The 23648-nt window shown below is 37.1% G+C and overlaps 1 protein-coding gene across 1 annotated transcript in view; it reads left to right on the forward strand.

Annotated features, from left to right (window-relative positions):
* Pde11a (phosphodiesterase 11A) overlaps nucleotides 1-23648 on the forward strand; it is a 350018-nt gene that overhangs the window by 188617 nt on the left and 137753 nt on the right. Inside the window, exons 7-9 of the mRNA XM_090342568.1 lie at nucleotides 6613-6688; nucleotides 9018-9085; nucleotides 10372-10464. Of these exons, the coding sequence (XP_090198694.1) occupies nucleotides 6613-6688; nucleotides 9018-9085; nucleotides 10372-10464 (237 nt within the window). The remainder of the gene's footprint in view (nucleotides 1-6612; nucleotides 6689-9017; nucleotides 9086-10371; nucleotides 10465-23648) is intronic.

Here is a 23648-nt window from a genome sequence, read left to right on the forward strand (position 1 = left end):
AATAGTTACCACAAGATTAACAACTATGTGTGAAATTAGTAAGTCAAAAGTTTTATACTTTTTATACTCTGGTTTCACATCGGTATAGTAATCTCCAGAGTCTTGAGAAATTTGTTCACTCTTGAGACTTCAGCAAAGCCTTGAGTGAGACTGAGATCATGATCCCCATCGATGATACCAGGATGTCCTTCGAGCTGTGACCCCTTGTCCTTTTGTTGGGCAAAATCTACCTTGATGATATTATCCAGGAAAAGCCTGTTGTTATTTCAGCTGTAATATATGTCAACTTGAACCGAATACTGTCCCCTGCAAATTTATACAAGGAACTCCAGCATCCTTACTCAAAGCAAATGCTTCGATGCTATCTCCCTTAGGGATGGAATAGCGCATATACCTAGAGTTAAAAATTCTGTAGTGGAACTCCAAGACTTGTACAAATGACGCGTAAGCAAACTCTACCCTTACAATGGCAAACAGCTTAAACAAAGTTTGTTTTTCTCACCTCCAGGTTCTGGTAATGTCTTCCTTACCAAATGTTCCCTTCCTTCTTGTCCACTATGACTGCTTACCTCAGGAGCCCCAGATTTATGAGAGGCTGCAGTTACGCTAGCACAGACAAAGACAGTTGTGGCTATTGCTCTGGGCTGGCTCAGACTTCCTTCATTGTCTGTGCAATGTGGTGCTCCTTCCCTGAAGCCAAGCAGGCCCAATCAATCTGGTCTACTGAGACAAGTCCCCAGGTGCCAACCTTTCCTCTAAAATCGGCTGACTCCTTCTGCTTACTGGCATTTCCTTACTTCAGATGTTATCCTTAACCAGAGGAAGGAAACCACTCTTTTTTTTGAAGATAACGTGATGGATGTGTTTGGTAGTGCATGCCTGCATTGCACAGGCTCTCCCACTCCAGGCAGTTCCTCTCTGTAACTCTCATCTGATAAGGAAGGAGGTTAACAGTATCTACCCCACAGAGCCATTTGAAACCACATAGAAAATAATGCATGTGAAAATACTGAACAGAGGTCCCAATACACAGTGAACATCCAATAACTGTTAGCTCCGCAGCAGCAACGTTGACTTTGAAGGACCATTTTAAGGCGTCAAGGCTATTTTTGTTTTCTCTAAAAGGAATTGATTTAGAGACTTAAAAAAAAAGAATAGTGTTTTGTAAATTCTCTACTTGCACACTTGTCTTTATTTCTATTTATACTAGACTGTGAGCTTCATGGATAATGAAACAGAATTAATTGTTTATGTGCCAATTAGGGTTATTCTATATGTAGGTTCAGACTGAAATTTAAACTGAACACAAAAATCTGTATTAAGTGTATTTTATATGAGTTATCCCTAAAAATATAGTTTAACAACATGTTTATATGATATTTATATTATCCTAGGTATTTTAAGAACCTAGAGATAATGTAACGTGTATAAGAATGTACATAAATTAAATGCAAATTCAATACTATTTTATGTAAGGGAATTGAGTATCTGAAAATTTTAGTATTTATGAGGAACTAATGAAGATATGCCTAGGTAGAAATCTATAATATGTAGAAAATAAAGTAATAATGCCATGTACAATAACATGAACTTTTAAAATGCAAAGGAATGCAGGCAATGAATTATGTATAATACTCCTACACATAAAACTAAAAAAAATCTTGCTTAAAAGTGTTAAAACTCTTAGGTAAATTAAACCTCAGTTCAATAAGGATATCAATTTTCACCCAAATGAACTGATAATTCCAGTATCATCCCTCTAAATTATAGCAATATACCTCTGTATAGTAAACTATAAGTTGAATGTAAAATTTATGTGAAAAGCTAATTCCTCAGGAAAAATAAAGTTGAGGATCTATAAATGCCAGAAATCAAGATTTGTTGTAGCATGGCATTGGCATAAAAATACATACTGGATGAATGGGCCAGAATAGAGGCCAGAAAAGATCAAAATATGCATGGAGATATGAAAATGAAACAGGTGGAACTGCAGATTCGAAAGGGAGATTTTCCCCTCAAAATTCCTATAAAAAAGAATCTCACACTTTTAGTTGGGTTATAGATTTAAATGTAAAAGTTAAAACAATAAGATTCTAGGAAGAATTAGACATAGGGAAAGATTTCCTAAGTAAGACAAAAAAATACTAAGTATAAATTAAGACTTGGAGATATTTGGATAAATCATATTATCCTCAGAGAGAAGGAAAAACAAGCTATAGAACAGGAAGAATATTCATAGCTACATATTTTGAAAAGGCTTCATATACATCATAGAACAAACACTTCCAAATAAGTTTTGAAATACCATAAAATCCAATAGGAAAAATGGTCACAATTCTGAAGTTCTTCATGAAAGAGAAAATTGAGATATATAATGAATAAATGGCATATTTCATACATATTTGACATATAAGATAAATATATGAAAGTTAATCTAAGTTTGGATACTTTGAGATTGTGAAGACATGCTATTAATAATTAGGCTAGGAAAACAGACTTCAACTATTATAAATAGTTACCATAATTATCAGAGACGTTAATACTATATTTATATTTTTATACTATATTTTAAAAACACAAAATAAAAAGGGGACCAATCAACATATCTCTTAAAAATCTTCCGAAGAATTTCAATTCCCAGAGTCATGGGTCTGAGGCCTTTTTCACTGCTCATTCTCTAGCTAACTTGAAGATCATCAAAAATGACTTTAGTTCTTAAAATCAAAATTATTCTACCAAATCCAAGACCCTGAATTTATCCAAAGTGTAGAAATGTGCTTTTACCATTCATCCACACAAGTAAGTTGCAGTCAAATCTACAACAGCTTTAACTGCTGCTCAGTTCTGTTGTTTGCTAAAACTGTTGGTGCTGCTTCATCATCAGGGGGTGCCAGGAACTTCACCTTTGCTTTGTTTTCCACAATCTTTCTTGGTTTCCACCTTTAAGTCTTCATCTACTTCTCCTGCACTGACCAGATTCCTCAGCAGACCACATCAGCAGGTCACTTCGTATCTTACTTAATGGATTAGGAACTAGCCTCCTGCGTGCATGGTGAACCTCTCCCTTCTCAATGGTGTCCCCTACTGTGACCTTATGGTGCCTATTTCTCTGGTCTTTTCCATGGACTATGTGGTGCTTCACTCTCTTCTGATAATCATTAGGAAATGTAGGATCTTTCACTGTACAAGGAGATTTCATTTTGATGTGCCCATATGTACACACAGCATAACTTGGTCAGAGCTACCCTTTCTGTCTCTTCTTCCCCTCCCCTTTCCCAAATCAGTCTCAGATGCTTCATTGCTCTATTTTTACACATGTGCACAAAGTATTTTGATTTGTATTTCCTCACCTTCACGTTCTTCATTTGCCCTCCACCATCCCACTGACACCCTTGCCCTATCCAGAACATGTTTCCCTTCTTGACGTTAATTTTGGTTAAAGTTCATGTTAATTGTTCAGAGACTTCATCATATTTCACATAGGGATACACCATAATTTAATTACCTACTCTCACTTTCCTCAGGCTTTTACCCCGTCACCCCATTATTCAACAGCTTCCAAGGAACTTTGTTTGGCTATCTCCATTCATAGGTACAAGGTATTTCTGCACTGTTTAGTCTTTAACTTCCCTCCCCTCCCAACATCTTCTCAAGTGTTCCCACAAGTATTTATATGATTCCAAGATTCCAATCCCTCCTTGTTTTAAGGGGTCTGTTGAGAGGTCTATTGTTATTCTGATAGGTTTAACATTGTACATGATTAGGTGTTTTAATCTTGCAGTTTCTATACTTTCCCTTATTCTCTGTGCTCAGTGCTTTAACCATAATAGCTCCTTAGGAAGTTCGATTTTGGCCTGTTGGATATTCTGAAAGGCTCCTGCTTGAACATGGTCTGCTCATTTTTCAAACTTTGGGAAATTTTCTAGGATTACTTGATTGAATGTACTTCTTAATGTCTTTCCCTCCTGTATACCTAGAATTTGTAAGTCTGGGGTGTGTGTGTGTGTGTGTGTGTGTGTGTGTGTGTGTGAATAAAGTCCTAAAGGATCTTTAAAATTCATCTCCTACTTTTTAAAAAATATTTTTATTATAATTAATAAAAGGGTTACATGATATTTGCCAGATAGAAGGTGCATTAATTCCCATACATTGATACCCTTTCACATGTCTTGGTCCCATTACCCTCCCCCCACCCCCACCCATCTTGTTTTTCCCCCTTCCCTATCTAATTTCAAATAACCAAATAAAAATATATCCAATGTATCAGATAACAAAGTGAGATACTGTAACAATATGAGATAACCAAGGGACAGCAAAAGAGATGAGAGATAACATAGTACATTAAGGACATCATTCATTATATGGCTTTTGTTTCAATATCCTGGAGGTCCTTTCAATTAGCGTCATACTATATGGCCTTATGTATCAAGGTTTTGCTCTATTGCAAATCTCTGCTAGTAGAGCCCAAGGTTTCTACTGATTATGACAAATGAGGGAAACCATTGAGCCTAAGTTCCTTTGAGTCTGGCTTACTTCACTTAATATAATTTTTTCTAAGTCTTTCCATTTCCTAACAAATGGGGCGATGTCTTTCTTTCTGACAGCAGCATAGAATTCCATTGTGTACAAATACCACAACTTGTTGATCCACTCATCAACTGAGGGACATCTAGGTTGGTTCCATATCTTTGCTATGGTGAATAATGCTGCAATGAACATTGTTGTGCTACTGGATTTAGTATGTCCTTATTTCTGGACAATTGGGTAAATGCCTAGTAGTAGAATTGCTGGGTCATAGGGAAGCTCTATGTGTAGCCTTTTGAGGCACTGCCATACTGCTTTCCATAGTGGTTGAACGAGTTTGTACTCCCACCAGCAGTGTAGTAGTGATCCCTCCTGGCCACATCCCCTCCAGCATCTGTTGTTATTAGTTTTCCTGATCCTGGCCATTCTAACTGGAGCACCCTGCACTAGAATTAACTCCAAATGGATCAAAGACCTGGAGGTAAAAGCTGACACACTGAAAACTTTACAAGAAGAAATAGGAGATACACTTGGCCTCCTTGGCACAGGTCAAAACTTTCTTAATAAGGACCACAACAAATCAGAGAAAGGCTGGATAAGTGGGACTACATTAAACTGCGGAGCTTTTGTATGGCAAAGGACTTAGCTAGTAAATTAATTAGGAAGCCTACAGAGTGGGAGAAGATCTTCACCAACCATATAATGTACAAAGGCCTCATATCTAAAATATATCAACAGCTCAAAAATTGAATCACTCCAAAACTAATCTCCAAAGTAACAACCATCCCATTAAAAGATGGGCCAAAGACTTAAAGAGAGTCTTCTCTGAAGAAGAAACAAAAATGGCCTATAGACACATGAAGAAATGCTCCACATCTCTGGTCATAAAAGAAATGCAAATCATCTCCTACTTTTTAAAGCTCTTTTCTTTATATACTTCTAATTTTTTTTTGCCAGTCCTGGGCTTCAGCTCAGGGCCTGAGCACTGTCCTTGGGCTTTCTCAAGGATAGAGCTCTACCACTTGAGTCTCAGCACCACTTCTGGCTCTTTTCTATGTATGTGGCACGGAGGAACTGAACCCGGGTCTTCTTGCATGCTAGGCAAGCACTCTACCACTAGGCCAAACTCCCAACCTACTTCTAATTTTTATACCATGGCCACCTTATATTCAAGTCCTAAAATTCTGTCTTTCATTTCAACTACTCTGCTGGAGAAGCATTCAACTGTATTTTTCTTCTCTAGGAAGATTGAGGTTCCATTTTTTTAACAAGATTTCTATACCCCTTTTGAGTTCCTGATATTATCTTGCATTGCTTTCTTTCCATTAGTTTATTTGTATTTTTAATGTTCACTTTTCTGTTATTTGTACACTCTTCAAGATAATTTACCTTTATTTGCATTGACTTTGATTACATTTAGTTTTTTATTTGTAGTCTCTGAGTTACTTAGTTGCCTGCTTATGTTCTCCTTCATTTCATCGAGGTCTTTACACATGTCTTCTTTCATACCTTTGGTCATGCTCACCATCATCCTCTCGAGTTCATATTTAAGATTACTCCCCTTCCTATCGTTCACATCCTCCGTTGTATGACTATTGACTTTTTGGAGAATCATATTGCCTTTTTTCATGTTTTTGGCCTTCTGAGATTTGCTCATTTGAAGTCAGTACATAGTTTGGAGTCTATCATCAGATTGCTGAGTTATTCTCTATGTTCTGGCTGGAAAAGGCATTGCCTGGGTATTGTTGTCCTGATTTTATCACTGGGCTGTGGGAATAATTCAGCAATGACAGTACTTCCATTTCAGTTCTAAACCAGAATTTACATGAAATAAAATAGCTTTGACACTACTATCTACAAACAAAACACATTGCATATAATTAGATTTTAGATGTTGTTTATAATATATAAAAATAACTCTTAACAGGGTATTGCTATATAGCCCATGCTGTCTTTGAACACAGGATCCGTTTGCCTCCACCAACTGAGTGCTGGGATTACAGGTGTATGTTACCATGTCAGCCTTCAGAACAACTTCTTAATGGATGGCTAATACAGAATTTTAATAAACTTTTTTTTATACCCTAGGCTGACCAGATATCTGGTTTTCACATAAGATCTGTTCTCTGTGTCCCCATTTGGAATAGCAACCACCAAATAATTGGTAAGACATGATCCAAGCAATACTAACATACTTTATAAAGAAGGAAATTTGCTTTAAAATATACTCATTTTTCTGTTCCTATTATATATTCAGGATTTACCAAGATATATCCCATATTCTTGTATAATCATGTAAGCATGACTGATAGAGTGTACCTTAATAGACAATAATTAGACCATAACCAAATACCAAAGAATCAATAAACTTGAAGGCAACAAATCCAACTATTTTGTCCTGCCTTGCAAATATTGAAGCTAAGATGATAAAAGACAGAGAAAGAGAGACTAAAAATAATGCCTTGGACAAGGTCACACAGTAAAAAGGTTAGGATTATGTTCAGGTGTTCTAACACCTAACAAAAATATCACTATTATATTTTATATGTATGTTACTGCTTTTACAAAGGCAGAAGGAATTTATGGAATTCGACATCTTTCTTCCTGCATAGTTCTGAAATAAGCCACACAAAGGATTGAGTTGTGTTTTATTTTAATGGCGTATATTATTTTTCCTCCCTCATTGCCTTTTCCACTTCCCTTAAAAACTCAAAAAAGAGGAAAACTTAATAGAGAACTATGGAGAGTTCATGGTTAAAATAGTCATGAAGGGTAGAAGCATTAGTTAAAACTAATTGCCTGAAGTAAGAGAGCACTTTCAAGGCCCCAAGTTCAATTCCCTGTATCCTAGAAAAGTAACAAGATATATTATCTGCTGATTTAATAGCAATCTGAAGTCCAACATTTCAATCCTAGTGGTAGGTAGATATCTGTTACTCTGACAAAATTAGGTGCATTTTAGAATTGCAGTCTATTGTTTGTTTTAAATGAGAACATAGACTCGTAGTTTGCAGGGTTGTTTTTCTGGTTAGACTAACAACTTGAATGCCATGACCTAAAATTTGGTATAATGGAATAATTTTGAAAATGAACTTTGGAAAAAGGAAGCACAATTAGGTTTATTAGAGCTGGCAATATGACTCATTTTATTTTGAAAGTTAACTGTGTGATAATAGTCCTTATTTTTTATAGTAGCTCTTATAATCTCCTGGTAATTTACTTTATGCAAAGCAATATGCTAAATGTTTTGTAAACATTTAGATATTTTTCTGTCTATAGAAGATAAAATTGGTTTAAAAATGGAAATGATACAAAGTAACAAATATGTAAGATAAGAACATCTATAGGTGAATGTACCATAGGAAGAATATAGGTAACAAAATTGTATTACACTTGGGCTCATGATTAATGAGTGATTTTTATCTGTTCTGAAACCAAAACCAAAATAGCTATGTATGTGAATGGCTGGATATGTTCATCTGCTTTAGTATAATAACTTTTTTATTATCTATATGCCATAACATCACGTTATATCTTAAATAAACATAATAAAAACTTCAGATTGTCTTGTTAATCTTCATAACTCTCTGAGATAGTATTTAAATCCCCGTTTGAGGAATTTCAGTGCTAAGAAAGTAACGGGCTGAGTGTGGTGGTACCTATCTGAAATCCAACTACATGAGAGGTAGAAATAGAAGTGCCATTGTCTGAAGCTGGCCTAGGCAAAACCCATGAGTCTCTACCTGAAAAACAAGCTAAAACAAAAAGGGCTTGATGCATATGTGCTATTATAGCACTTATTGAGGAAGTATGAGGCACTGAGTTTAGACAACAGTACCACCTCTTCCCTCCAAAAGGTTAGGTAGCATATTCACAACTTCAGAGCTGATAGTGAAATTGCAGTGTGAACCTAGACCACCTAAATTCAGAATCTGTGTTCTTAATCATTTTGCCATAATGCCTTTCTCAAGCCTTAAAGGAATGATAGGTGGAAAGGCAGATGATAGATAGTAGGTAGATAGATATGCTGTTATACAGATTAAATCATTTCAATTAATTGTGTGTATATATATATATGCCTGAATATTCTTTATATAAGATAGTTATACTAGAGTTATGATGCAAAGAGCACAAGCTAAATGTCTGAGTTACTTAATAAAGATATGGGCTTGATTGTGGCTTATCCTTTTTATAGTGCTACAATTTCCTATACTAAAAATGACCACAAACCAGGTGCTGGTGTCTCATGCCTGTAATCCTAGTTACTCAGGAGGCTGAGATCTGAGAATCATGGTTTAAAGCCAGCCAAAGCACTAAAGTCTGTAAGACTTTTATCTCCAATTAACCATGGGAAAACCAAAAGTGGCAATATTGCTTAGGTGGTAGAGCACTAGCTTTGAGCTGAAGAGCTCAGGGACAGCACCCAGGCCTGGAGTTCAAAGCCCACAACTGACAAAAAAAAAATGACCACATACCTCAAATTATTCCTGCAGGTGTGGCTCAAGTGTTGAATAGACTTGATGGAAAACCCTTTGATGATGCAGATCAACGACTTTTTGAGGTAAGAAAATAAATTTTAAACTGAGAGTGTCATAGTTAAATTACCAATCCTCTACTCACCACAGTGTGCCTCCATTTATAAGGATAAAAAATGATGAAGTAGTATTATATTGAAGTATTGTTCCGAGATTTAAGGGCTGTCTTAAAAATACATAAATTATATATAATGATCATAGCTTTTATTTATCACATTAGTTTTTTTTTCCAGTCCTGTGCCTTGAACTCAGGGCCTGGGCATGTCCTTGGGCTTTCTCAAAGCTAGAGCTCCACCACTTGAGCCAAAGCATCATTTCTGGCTTTCTTCTATGTATGTGGTACTGAGGGATAAAACCTGGGCCCTCGACATGCTAGGCAAGCACTCTACCACTAGGCTAAATTCCTGGCCTCTGTCACATTACTTTTTAACCATTGATTTTTTTTTTTTGGTCAGTCTTGGGGCTTGAGCTCAGGGCCTGAGCACTGTCCTTGTGTTTTCTCAAGGCTAATGCTCTACCATTTAAATCACAGCACCCCTTCCAGCTTTTTCTGTGTATGTGGTATTGAGGAATCAAGCCTAAGGCTTCATGTAGACTAAGCAAGCATTCTACCACTAGACCCCACTCCTGGCCCTAGCCTTTAATTCTTTTTTTTCTAGAATTTCATTAAAGTCTTCCCCCTTGTTATAGTGTTTTTCCTGTCTTCTACACAGGCATTTGGAGACCTAAGGGCCTGTCCTCACTCTTCTAGGTGTATTACCCTCACCTTGTTTTGTGAAAACAAGATCCCATTCATCACGCCCCCACATGAAGGGTTAGCCTTGAACAGGCTTCCTAATGGACTATTCCTGAAGCCAACTAGAAACCTTCATCATTTTTTTTTCTCTAGCTGAAAATAGCTTACAGTTTCCTTAATCAATCTTCCTTTTCCCTAACTCTTATCTTACAGTTATTATCACTTAATGTCATTACTAAAATATTTTATAGCCTCATTACTGAACAAAGTTGTTTTTGGCTAAATAGAATAGAATAGAATTAATTAATTAATTAATTAAGAACACATTTAAACAGACTGTACAGTTTTAAATATATGATGACATTAAATTGATAACTTTTCCTATGTGTAAAGTGGGCTATAAAGTCATTACTTGACAATAGTAATTAAGAATATAAATGCATTTATTTCCCAAGGGCTCACCCCTGTATACAATAAAGTAAGTTACAGATCTTTCCCTAGTGACTGACTGCTTTCATGTTACATTTTGCTCATAAGTTATTACAATTTTTAATTAATGACTTTTCCCTTTTTCAGGCTTTTGTCATCTTTTGTGGCCTTGGTATTAACAACACCATTATGTATGATCAAGTAAAGAAGTCCTGGGCCAAGCAGTCTGTGGCTCTTGATGTAAGTGTAGCATTTGTGTAAGAATCCTGGGCTAATAGCCCTGTATTTTGTGAAGGAAAAAGTAACTGTCCTTATTGTGTGGTTTAATTGTTCAGTTTTTAATGATGTGTTCATTGGTTTTTAATCATTTTAGGGTTACAGGTTGAAATGTGATCATGGCTAGAAATCCTGTCTAGATAAATGCACATATGTAGTCACTGTTACATGCAACTTCAAGGAGTCCTCAGATTCTGGAGTAATCATCCATTCACATCCTATCATTTCATAGGTTAGACTTATGAAATCATAATAATCCAAAAATAATTTGGCAGAAATTAAAATGCATCATAAATTTAAATTTCAATATGTACAACAAATTCTTATCATAGGAAAAAGCCTCTCTCTGAAGATAAAAGTGGCCCTGATTGGAGAAGCAGTTCTTGTTGCTATCCAGCTAGCCCTTCTTTCTACACACACACACACACACACACACACACACACACACACACACACTTCACTGAACACATTTCCCTGTCTCCCAGGCTGACCCATGGGTCCTAGAAGACCCATTTAGCTCTAAAAATCATTTATCATGTCCCATAAATCTCAGATATTTCATCTTGACCCATGTTCTATTTTTCCCAGCATCTTCTCTAAAAGTAGTACCAGAAGTTTTGTTCATAAGTATGAAATACTATTAAATATTGCAGAGAAAATATCAGAGCCAAGATAAGAGCATATTGAACAATATGTATATATATGTGTGTGTACATACATATAGATACACATATATCTATATAAATGTATGAGCACATATACGCAATGCATGCAAAATCTTCTAAAATATTCCGGTACCAGATTTTGGTAGGAAGAGGAAAACAAAGGGAAGTACAGTATAAGTAGACTAATTAACAGTTCTTGCAGTATTCTTTGTTTAAAGACATAAAATTATAGTTATCTAGTAATTAATCTGTACCTTTGTCTTGGTTATACCATGAATTCTAGAAGCATATGTATTTTGTCTTCTTTGACTGCAGTGCTGAACAGGGGGAGGAATTTGTGGAGTAATTTCTGGGTGAAAGAGTGTGAGAAGAAGGTTAAAGGAAGGAATATAGTTAAGAGACCATTGTTATTGTTGTTCTCCTGAGAGAGTTTCACTTTGTGTATTGGTAGCATGTTCATCAAAATATCAAAAATATTTCTGATGAATTAATAACTGCATGAACTGGAACTGGACCTGCTTTCACTTTGCTTAATAATAAGAATGAAATGAGTGTGACGCTTTTAATGCGCAGTAATATTGTGGTAGTAGTGGGGGTGGTGGCTACCACACGCTGCTTGTTTTATCAGAAAGATCACACACCTTTGAGCAGAAACTAGGCCCCTCGTGTTCTAGTTCACTGACACAGACTCTGTTAGTTATGCCGTCGCATACCTTAGTAGCATCGAACCCACAGCTGCTCCAGGACACTCCTGATGCCCCTCGGTGATCTGTCACCTGCTGCCTGTGTTAATATATACCTCTGCCAAGACATCCAGGCCATGGAAATTCAAAGCAGCCCCATCAGAGATAGGCAAGGGCAGTATATCTCCCTGGATAAAATATCCAGAAAAAGATTTACCACACAAGTACAGCTCTTTCCTGTTGCTACCTAATGGCAATTTCAACTCATCTTAGCCATAATCCACAGATGAAAAATAGAAACATAAACAGATAAAATATTTTGTACCTTTCCTAGCTTTTAAAAATAGAACAATAAATGCATTACCTGGATTTTGTTTAACAATTGAATCGTCAACTCAATTATTTTGGTGACTGCTTGTCTTACTTTCTTGTAATTTAGTTCTACAATTCTATTGTTAAAATCCTTTTCAAAATATGTAAAATTAGTATTGGAAGGCTCTTAGGGAGCTGAGATACTCTTCAAGCTGAGTAGTGGAACAAGAGATAAATTTAGTATCATTTTAAAAACTTTAATTTTATGATTCTGATTTTCATTCTGTAAAAATAGATAAGAGCTCCTGAAAAGCTGTATTTATATATGCTAATTTTTGTTTTAGAGTAAGATTTTCAGAAAAAAAGGAGGGGAATACGGGCCTGGACTTTGGCCTAGTGCTAGAGTGCTTGGCTAGCATGCACGAAGATCTGGGTTCAATTCCTTGGTACCACATACATAGAAAAAAGCCAGAAGTGGTGCTGAGGCTCAAGTGGTAGAGCTCTAGCCTTGAGAAAGTCCAAGGACATTGCTCACACCCTGAGCTCAAGCCCAGGAGAGGCCCAAAAAAAAAAAAAGGAGGGGAAATCTAACTGATAGTCAAAATATAGAGAAGACACAATACAAACATAGATGCAGAATATTACCTCCTCATTTTGAACTTTAAGAATTGTCCTTTAGGGTGTGTTTCATAATTATTGCAAATGAAGCTTTAGCTAATAATAATGAAAAATTTTCCAGGAAATATATGTGTGTCTTAAGGGATACCTCCTACAGCTTTATGACCAGAAAGAGAAAAGAATAAGTGTCAAATAGAAGGTGAGAAAAGGCATATGCAATCAGGATACAGACCCCATTTAGTCTGCTTGCCAAAGCTGCTCCCATCTATTGACTCATTTCCAAATACCACAGCAACCAGCCTACTTACAAGCTTCATTATCTCTTTACTGGGTAATTGCAAAAGCCTTCTACCTGTTCTGCCTAAAACATATTTTCAATTACACCACTCACCCACTCCTAGACCTAAAATTACTCCCCTATTACCTGTCTAAGTACAAATGTCCTGGCCTTTGGGGCATTTTGGAAATCTCATACCAAACTACTTTCCTACCCTTGGATCTCATTTCTCTACTCAGAGAATTCAACAGTACTTCCAAACTCTAATACTTCATAGTCTACAAATGCGCCACCTGTATCTCTGCCATCTGATTTTCATTCTCCTACCCCTCTACTTGTTACTCTCTGCTCAAATGCTCTCTTCTCCACTCATAAGGCCATCAATCAAAGCTTGATTTAATTGTATTCTTCCTTGTCAAGCGTCTAATCCTGTGACCATCTCTCTCTAGTTCTACTTGTGACTCTCTATATTTTGCTGTGCTAGACCATGTGCCCTGAAGTATGGGATCACGTCACATATTGTTTTGATCTGAATGTCTTAAACAGATGATTGGCCCTTGGCAAAAGTATATTGAGCAAAATGAATATAAGCTTTCATTAAATAATCGTTGTGTTCTGCCAGGGAAACATGAAAGGAATAAGGAATATGATGGGGAAGCTGAAGTAACTTAGTGAACATAGCCTAGCAGGGCCGTGCTTCTGCATTCTCTTCCTTCCTGAAAAGCAACACGCACAGAATTGGGGTGTCAGTAGTGAGGACCTCTTTCAGACACCGTGTGCTGATTCTTCCTTAGATAAAGATGAAGGACTCAACTTCTTGAAGGTACTGAAGTAGAGATGACTCTACTGTAAGGGATCTCTCTTCTTGAAGGAGAGATATTCTCTATGTGGGTGACTGAAAGAATTAAACCAACAGATTGCAAACATAATGCCTATACTCCAATGGATGTCACAGCTCTTCTGACACATGCAGAGTCTCTGCTTCTTCCTGCAGTTAGCATCCTTTGGCCAAGAAAGGTTCAGTGAGCTTCTGTGTTTCCTCTCCCATCCAAGATGGGCTCAGGTAGAATGGAAAAGGCAAAGTTTTTACAGCTGATGCTTCTCTACCTGACACCATAGTTCTCTGTTCATTCTCATAAAATACCATGGCTGACAATTTTCTGTTCATATTTTCCTGATGTAAGCTTCTCCCTCCTGAGAGCTTTCAATCTTCTTTCAGCCTGTCTTCCAGGCTCTTCCAGTCTACCCTCTAGTGGTCAACCTATTCCAATGGGAAGGCCTGAGTCAGACTTTTTGTTGTTTTTTAATTGTGATAAACATAGAGTGGTTGTCATTGCAGCCATTTTGAAACGTACTGTTCCGTTAATTCCTTTCACATTGCCGTGGAACCATCAATCTCTAGAAGTTTTTCATCTTGCCAACCTAAGGCAAATCCCTGAAACACTAACTCCCCATTTTCTCCTAGCCAATGGGAACCAACACTTTACTTTGTCTGTGAATCTGACTCCTCTAGGAACCTCATAGAAGTGAAATCATGTAGTATTTGTCCATTTGTGACTGGCTTATTACATCATTTGTAATTTGTGGTATGCACTGGTCTAGTTGCAGAGGATTTCGTGGTAAAATCACATACTTTTAGTCACACAAACCTTCTCTTCTAGTAGAAGATGAGCAGTAGATTAGTAAATACATGTTAAGATAAATTCATGATAATGTGTCATAAAGAAAACATAGCAAGATGCTTTTATAAAGAATGAGTAGGGGGTTGCTATGGATACATTTTGAAGATTCCTTTGCTAGCTTTTTGTTGCTAAGATAGAATACCTGAGATAAATTTATTTTGGCTCATTCTTTCACAGATTTCAGTCTATGGTCATTTGGTTCTATTACTTAGGCTTAGGGAGAGGTATGTGATAAGGAAAGCTGCTCACCTCATGACAGCAGGGAAGCAGAGAGAAAGATAGCCATGGGATCTCAGTATCTCTTTCAAGAGCCCTTCCACCCCCTGCATTCCTCCCATCACCTACTCCCTCCAAACTAGGCCTATCTTCCTAAAGTGTCCACTGCCTGCCTCCCAATAATGCCACCAGCTGGGAACCAAACCTTCAATACCTGAACTTTTGGGGAACATTATCCAAACTATAGCAACTCCTCTTTCACAAAGTGGCAATTGAGCTTTGAGATCTCATTCATTTTTTAAAAGATTTTATTGTAAAGGTGATGTATAGAAGGGTTACAGTTACATAAAACAGGTAACAAGTACATTGGCTTTTGAACAGTGTCACCCACCTCCTTCTCTCATTCTCATTCTCACCTGGTTTTTCCCCTTCCGATCTCTTTCCCCCACAAGTTGTACAGTTCATTCCCAACATAGTGTGTAGTGGGTTTCACTGTTGAATTCGTTCATCTTTTGTCCCACCATTTCTGTGGTTCTTCCACTCCCCAAATCTGATAAATTTATACACATGACAAATGGTACAGAAGTCCAAAATGGAAAAGAAGGGAATAATCAAAAGGAAAAAGGAAAGAAAACAACAACAAAAGAACTTCAGTGTAGTAACAAAAACCCTCTTGCTTCCATTGATGAATACAGTGCATCTTGATCAGTGTTGCTGTTTCAGCATTATCATCCTCCTTCAATGCACCTCATCCCTTACTTAATTTTGTGTTATATACAATGAATTCTTGATGCCATTCTTCCCCTGACTGTTTGAATTGTCTAACCACTTGACCCCACCCCACCCTTTTGAAAGTATTTATTTCCTGATGCTTTGATTTTTATCTTTCTAAAAAAATTACACTATTTGAGCTCTTCATAGAGTCAATTACAGTAAAGTATAGGTATTAGAATCAGACTGCTCTTGCTCTGCTACTTCCTAATTACATATTTCAAAGAAAGTAACCCCTTCCCTGTACTTCATTGTTCATACTTCCCAAACTTGTGAGATTCTTATGAAGATGAGATGAAATAATGAAAGTAAATCTTCGGCACAATGCTCATAAAATGTCAATAGTAATACTCATATAAAATCTTCTACTCTAACCTCATTCAATGCTTTTATTCTCAGTGACTTTCCCCTCAAGATGAAAGCCAATACTTGAGAAATAACTACCATTCAGCAGCAGGGGAAAGCTCAGTTTTCTGCTTACTGCAGATTCTGGGTTTGGGGATGAGAGACAAGATGGTAGAAAGAGGGGAACAGTATCCTCCCGGGACTGCTTTAGAAACAATGCCCTCCCATCTTTCAGGCAAAGGACTGCTTTATTCAGGAGGCTAATGCATGGTAAAACCACAGTTGATTTTTCTCAATCTACTTCATTGTTTCACAGCCAGAAAAAAATTTTTCTCTGGCTCTAATAGTGGGTTCTCAGGTTTAGTGATGGCATCTGGGTTTTCATTTAGGTATCCTGTGGAAAGTATAAGACCTTTTATCATTTCAATCAAATACTATTTTTTTAATTATCTTTGTTTTTGAACCATTTTAGAATTACAAAAATAAAATGGAAGCATTATTAACTGAGTATAGTTCCCATATGCGACACCCAGTTTCTCCTATTTTTAAAATCTTACATTAATATGGTGTCTTTGTTAATTGACAAACTGGCATTGCTTTTTAAAACCTCAAGTCCATAGGCTACTTAGATTTCCATAGTCTTTTACTTAAAACTCTTTTTCTATTCCAGGTTTCCCTAAGAATATCATGGATCTTTAGATGCTTCTTAGCTATAACTATATTTCATGCTGCCTTTTTTGATCACCTTTTAGTTTTGACATGGCCAGGTATTTTGTAGAATGTCAGTGTATTAGGATTTATCTGCCGTTTTGCTCCTGAGTAGACTGTGATTATGGGTTTGATCAAAGAAGGCCAGGCTGATTTCATATGATAATGTCAAGAGGGAATACTATCAAAATGGTTATCACTGTCATTAGTCATGACCACCTGACGAGGGTAGTGTGTGTCAAGTCCTCCTACCGTGAAGTTCAACTTTTCCCTCTCTTTCATATTGTGCTGTTTGGAAGGAAGTTGTTTAAAAAAAGCTGCAACTAAAGTTTGAGAAATTCTGCTTTACTTCCTTGAAGGGGATGTATCCACACAAATTATGCATAATTCCCCTAAATATACCCATGTACTGTCCATCTTTCCTCCCTTCTCACTACCTCCATCCCTTCTCCTTTCTTCCTTCTTTCCTTCCGTCCTTCTTTCCTTCCATCTTTACACAGTTAAAATACTCATGAGCATTTATTTTCCATTTTACATTTTAAACCACTACAACTTTATTTACTATATATCACTTAATATAGAACCTAGTCGGGTTATTATTTGTTTTATTTTTCTTTTTTGAGATAGGGTCTTGCTATGAAGCTCAGGCTGGCCTGACACTTGCAATCCTTCAGCCTCAGATTCTTGGTATTATAGGTATGCATCACCAAGCCAGGCTCAGTAACCTTGTAGAGTGTGATAAGTTCCAGGGCAGATACAATACTAGAAGGAGCTTGGAGGAAGGATATGTAATCCAAGAGCTCAGTCCTAATTTCTTTGCAGTAAAGATAACTTCTGAGTGACAGCAAGCAGGGAACTATACACTTTCGAAAGAGAATTAGAAGGCATGCTCCTGATAGAAGAAACAGCCTGGGTGAGGCAGAGAGGACTGATAGAGTGTGCTATTTAGGACACCCTGGAATTTCAGTACAGTTAGGGTTATTGGCTGGCCCTCCAAAGGAGAGGCGGGCATACAGGATGCAGGGGAGGGGCTAGGTCACAAAGGAACTTAAACTTTATTCTACAAGTGATAGAGAATGATTGGAGGGATTTTCAGCAGGAAATATGATTAGTTTGACATTTTCCAGGGATGATCCTGTCAGTTTTGCAAAGAAAATTTATCTTAGTACTTTATAAACACACTTTGTTTTTTTAACCAAAAGTTGACCATATTTTCATTTTATTTCCTGTTAAGTGATATTTGGTGGTTTTCCAAAGTCAAATCCACCTTCATAGGATTTGTCATCACTGTCACAGTCTGTGGAATGTGCTCCAGGATCTGTACAAGAGTTCCCAAACAGAGCAGAATGTTTGGGGTAACTGAACATAGTCTCCATGGTAACCTTAAGAAGTAACTATTATTTTGGACACTCTCATTCTGGCACATTTAGAAATTTTTTAGCATTAATTTATGTTCTTCCCTGTGTTTCCATGAGGTGAGGGTTCTTTCGGTGCTTTTTAAAAAATGTTGCATTTCTGAAGCATCATTCATGTGTCAGGCACTATGATAGGTGCTTATGTATGCATCTCATTGAATGTTCATCAAAACATCAAAGTAGGCAATATTCTTTACTTTTCACAACTGAGCAAACTGACTCAGAATCTTTTAGAATTCACTGAAAGAAATCTGCTAGTCTCAGAACCAGATTCAAGCTCAGATCCATTGGCTTCAAAGGTCCATATTAGTCACAATGTAACAACTGTAGAACTTTGTTTACTTCTGGCTATCAGCAAGTAGGAAACCAGGCAAGAACAAACACCTGCTTCCTATATAGGCCTATATTTTTGGATTATATAATTATGCGAATATGGAAGAGGAACCACTGAACAGGACATTTTGTAAAAGATCTCTCCTGATTTTTGTTTTTTGTTTTTTCCAGCCGTGGTCTTGAACTCGGGGCCTGGGTGCTGTCCCTGAGCTCTTTCAAGGCTAAAGATCTACTACTTGGAGCTGCAGCATTTCTGGTTTTCAAGTGGCTAATTGGAGTCTTAACAGAATTTTGTGAAGGAGCTGGCTTCAAACCACAATCCTCAAATCTCATCCTCCTGAGTAGCTAGGATTTCAGCCATGAGCCTCTGGCATCTGGCCCCTCTCGGGTTCTTTAATGAAAATTACTAACTTATCCCTAAGGAACAGTTCCTAACAACTTTAATGCTTTTAGATTTATGGGGCAGATTCCAAGAGATAGCCAGGTTCTGCTGTGTGCTTCTGCAGCTCAATACTTAATTGAGTCCTGTTCAATCAAATGTTGAGTGTAAGTTGAGTCAGGTTGGTTGTTCCACTGTGTGAGGAAGGATAGCCTTTGGTGTGTGTGCCTACCTGTTTATTGCCTATCTTTATATACTGTGACAAACAGAAATTATATTAGTTCTACTTATCATAGAAAAGTGATTAGAGTGATATGTCAAATAACTAGATACAATTATTCTATAATGGGCCACTCTGAAATATGGCTTTAAATAAAATCAGAATACCATTAGTTCCAGTTACAGAAATTTTAGGTTTGAGAACCTAAAATTGGCATGCTTAGTTGTTTTAAAAACAGCAATCACCAATCCCAGTTTGTTCAATTAGTCCAAAAGAATGCTGTGTTCTTGTCTGTTCTTAATAACAAGAAAAGCAAGTAAGCAAGGAGTTCATTAGGAAAGCATTCCTAGAATGTTAATACATTTAATAACCTCATGATTAAGAGAAACAGCCTCACTTTTAAACAGAACGTGGGGAGTAATGCAATTGTGGGAATGGAACACTTATTTTAAAAGTTATAAATTATAGGCCAGCATGCATATGTATTGAGTTAAATTGAATCACATGAAGAATTAATCATAAAAATTTTTAAATTTAAGTGTTAATGGTTGAGATCTCGTATGAGAGATGAGCAGAAATTTAGAAAAATTATTATCATATGAAAGTTTCTGAAAACAAATAGTCTATCTCCTCTACCCTAGTGACATTTAAAAGATTGGAATGAATAACTAAGCACTTCCTAACAGTTATATAACAGAAATAAGTAAATCATTGCCCTTCCCTCATAATTTTCTTCAATAGGATTCAGACTATGTTTTTTCATATATTTTTATTGTAATTAATAGAGGGGTTACATGATAATTGCCAGATAGAAGGTGCATTAATTCACATACATTGATAGACTTTCACATGTCTTGGTCCCCATTTCCCTCCCCCCAACCTCCAGCCCTCATCTTGTTTTCCCCCCTTTCCTATCCAATTTCAAATAACCAAATACAAATATATCCAATATATCAGGTAACAAAGTGAGATACTGTAACAATATGAGATAACCAAGGAACAACAAAAGAGATGAGAGATAACATAGTACCTTAAGGACAATAATCATTCATTATATGGCTTATGTTTCTATATCCTAGAGATCCTTTCATTTAGCGTCATACTATATGGTCTTATGTATCAAGGTTTTGCTTTATTGCAAATCTCTGCTAGGAGAGCCCAAGGTTTCTACTGATTATGACAAATGAGGGAAACCATTGAACCTAAGTTCCTTTGAGTCTTAATATGATCTTAATATGATCTTTTCTAAGTCTTTCCATTTCCTAACAAATGGGGCGATGTCTTTCTTTCTGACAGCAGCATGGAATTCCATTGTGTAGAAATACCACATCTTGTTGATCCATTCATCAACTGAGGGACATCTAGGTTGGTTCCATATCTTTGCTATGGTAAATAGTGCTGCAATGAACATCGTTGTGCTAGTGGATTTAGTATGTCCTCGTTTCTTGACAATTGGGTAAATGCCAAGTAGTAGAATTGCTGGGTCATAGGGGAGCTCTATGTTTAGTCTTTTGAGGAACTGCCATACTGCTTTCCCTAGTGGTTGAACGAGTTTGCACTCCCACCAACAGTGTAGTAATGATCCCTCCTGGCCACATCCCCTCCAGCATCTGTTGTTATTAGTTTTCTTGATCCTGGCCATTCTAACTAGAGTGAGGTGGAATCTTAGAGTTGTTTTGATTTGCATTTCTTTTATGACCAGAGATGTTGAGCATTTTTTCATGTGTCTATAGGCCATTTTTGTTTCTTCTTCAGAGAAGACTCGCTTTAAGTCTTTGGCCCATTTTTTAATGGGATGGTTGTTACTTTGGAGATTAGTTTTGAAGTGATTCAATTTTTGAGCTGTTGATATATTTTAGATATGAGGCCTTTGTCCGTTGTATGGTTGGTGAAGATCTTCTCCCACTCTGTAGGCTTCCTGATTAGTTTACTAGCTATGTCCTTTGCCATACAAAAGCTCTGCAGTTTAATGCAGTCCCACTTATCCAGCCTTTCTCTGACTTGTTGTGATTCTTGGTCCTTATTAAGAAAGTTTCGACCTGTGCCAAGGAGGCCTAGTGTATCTCCTATTCCTTCTTGTAAATTTTCAGTGTGTTGGCTTTTACCTCCAGGTCTTTGATCCATTTGGAGTTAATTCTAGTGCAGGGTGACAAATAAGGATCCAACTGTAGTTTTCTGCAGGTGCTTAACCAGTTCTGCCAGCACCACAGACTATGTTTAGCCAAAGTAAAATATTTAATAATCGGATACTCTATATTACATGTGTTAAACTATAAAATATGCATATACTATAATTTCAGTGATTTGGAGATCATCTCTAATGAACACAAATGAAACACAAAAGGAATCAGAAAGTAGCCAAAATCAAATAGGCCACAAAATTTATATAGCAGAGTTCATTAATCAGGCTAATTTGATCTGATTTTAAGCATGACTCTAAGATGGGTGTGGTGGTTGCACAGACATTCCTAACTATTTGGTAGAGGGAGGCCTTGAAACCTGGGAGTTTAAGACCAGCCTAGGCAAATTTAAACTCTATAGCAAAAACAAAACAGAAACAAACAACGAGTTAGGAACATGATTTAAAAGGGACAGTCTTGCCTAACATGTGCAAAAGCCCAGTATTCAATATCTAATTCCATAAAAAAAAGTCAAACAAATATTACACTCTTAATCCAGAATTCTAAGTTACTGTGACAGCTCTTAGGGACTGTCATCAATTTGTGGCTATTTTCTTTCAGAGTTCATGATAGGATTATACTTCCTCATTCCCTCAAAGTTGGAGAAAACGCTAACTTGATCTGGCCAGTGGAAAGTGATTGAAAAAAGCAACTATTTCTTGCCTTTTATTAATGAGAAAATTGAGCATCAGGCTAAGTGATTGGGTCATGATTACAGGTTTGTGGACTCAGAACTATAAGTTCAAGCATTCTGACCCCCAATTTCCTGTGATCAAAGACTAAATAAAAAACTGCTTTCCAACATTGGCAAGCTAAGTGTTTGGATATAATAACTCTGTTATGTGTCTTTTTAGAAAGAGAAAGGGGGAAGGAAGGAAGGAAGGAAGGAGGGAGGGAGGGAGGGAGAGAGGGAGGGAGGAAGGAAAGGAAAGGACACTGTATAAGGGAGAAAACCCATAGTAATTGAGAAGAGCACTGAATTTTACATTTAATATACTGATTATACAACAGATGAAGAATAAAAATATATAGGAATTTAAATATCAAAGCAAGATATAAACCTATCAAAAACTGCAGACATTTTGAAATCAGGCTTTGAATATCAATAGTATTTTATAGGTTTGTCAATCTTAAATTTTGAAATACAAAAAAGACTGAGCTGATGCCTTAGTTTAGAGCTCTGCGGCTAGGATAGCACCAGAAAAAGGTAGATCATGTTTTATTTCTGTATTGCGTTTAATGCTGTTCAAACTTTGTGGACTTGAAAACGTAACTTTTATTTTGCTCAGGACCTGATGCGTGAAGAATTCCATAAGGGCTCGCACGAGGTTCACTTCAGACTCACAGGCTTTTAGCCTGGGTGCTTGGGGCTGCTTTAGGATTCATTACAAATTGGCTTCTTCATTTAAGTGTGTGCCATCACCAGTGCTCCTTGGCCTCTTTCTCCTTTCACTTGACATTTTACCCTTCAGGCTTCTCAATGTGGCTACAGTTTCTCACAGAGCAAATGAACTTTATACACAGTGATTCATTGCTAGAGAAAAAAAAAACATTTCAAAAGAGCAAGAAAATAGAAGCTTCCAGTCTCTTAAGTAATGGACCAGGCACTACAGGCAGAACAATACAAGTTATGTTGTTTAGTGAAATCACCCCAACCCCATCCCATAAAGGAGAATGGATATAGAGTCTCCTCTTTATAGGACAATGTGTCCAAGAATGTGTGGCCTTCTCTTTTTCTTTTTGAGTTATTTCTGTCTTTAAGTAAAAAGGAGTTACAACTCAGCATGTCAGTTTTAGTACAATGCGTTTTGACCAACGTCTCCCGACTTTGTCCTTTCCCTCATCTCTCCCAACCCTACCAGCCCCTCAATTTTTCTTAGTTTCACTTTCGAATATACAAATGGACTGTTATTACTGCATTCTCCTTTTCCAGATTCTCGACTCTCCCCCGATGATTCCTCAAGCACCAGCTTCCTGGCATTCATTTTGTTAGACTAAGTTAGCTTGGGGGGGTTTGTTTGTTTGTTTGTTTGTTTGTTTGTTTTGTCAGGCTTGAACTCTGGGCCTGGGGGTTGTCCCTGAGCTCTTCAGCTCAAGGCTATTGCTCTACCCCTTGAGCCACAGTGCCATTTCTGGGTTTTTGTGGTTAATTAGAGATAAAAGTCTCACTTCTTTAATGCCCAGGCTGGCTTTGAACCGAGATCCTCAGATCTCAGCCTCCTGAGTAGCTGGATTACAGGTGAGAGCCACCATGTCCAGCAAATAGGTTAGTTTTCAAATGAGTTACATCATCTCCCCTGCATAGACCATAGTTTAGTTGATATGTGTGTGTGTGTGTGTGTGT

This window comes from Megascapheus bottae, chromosome 12, assembly GCF_031878675.1.
Source record: "Megascapheus bottae isolate mThoBot1 chromosome 12, mThoBot2.hap1, whole genome shotgun sequence".
NCBI classification, from domain to species: Eukaryota; Metazoa; Chordata; class Mammalia; order Rodentia; family Geomyidae; genus Megascapheus; species Megascapheus bottae.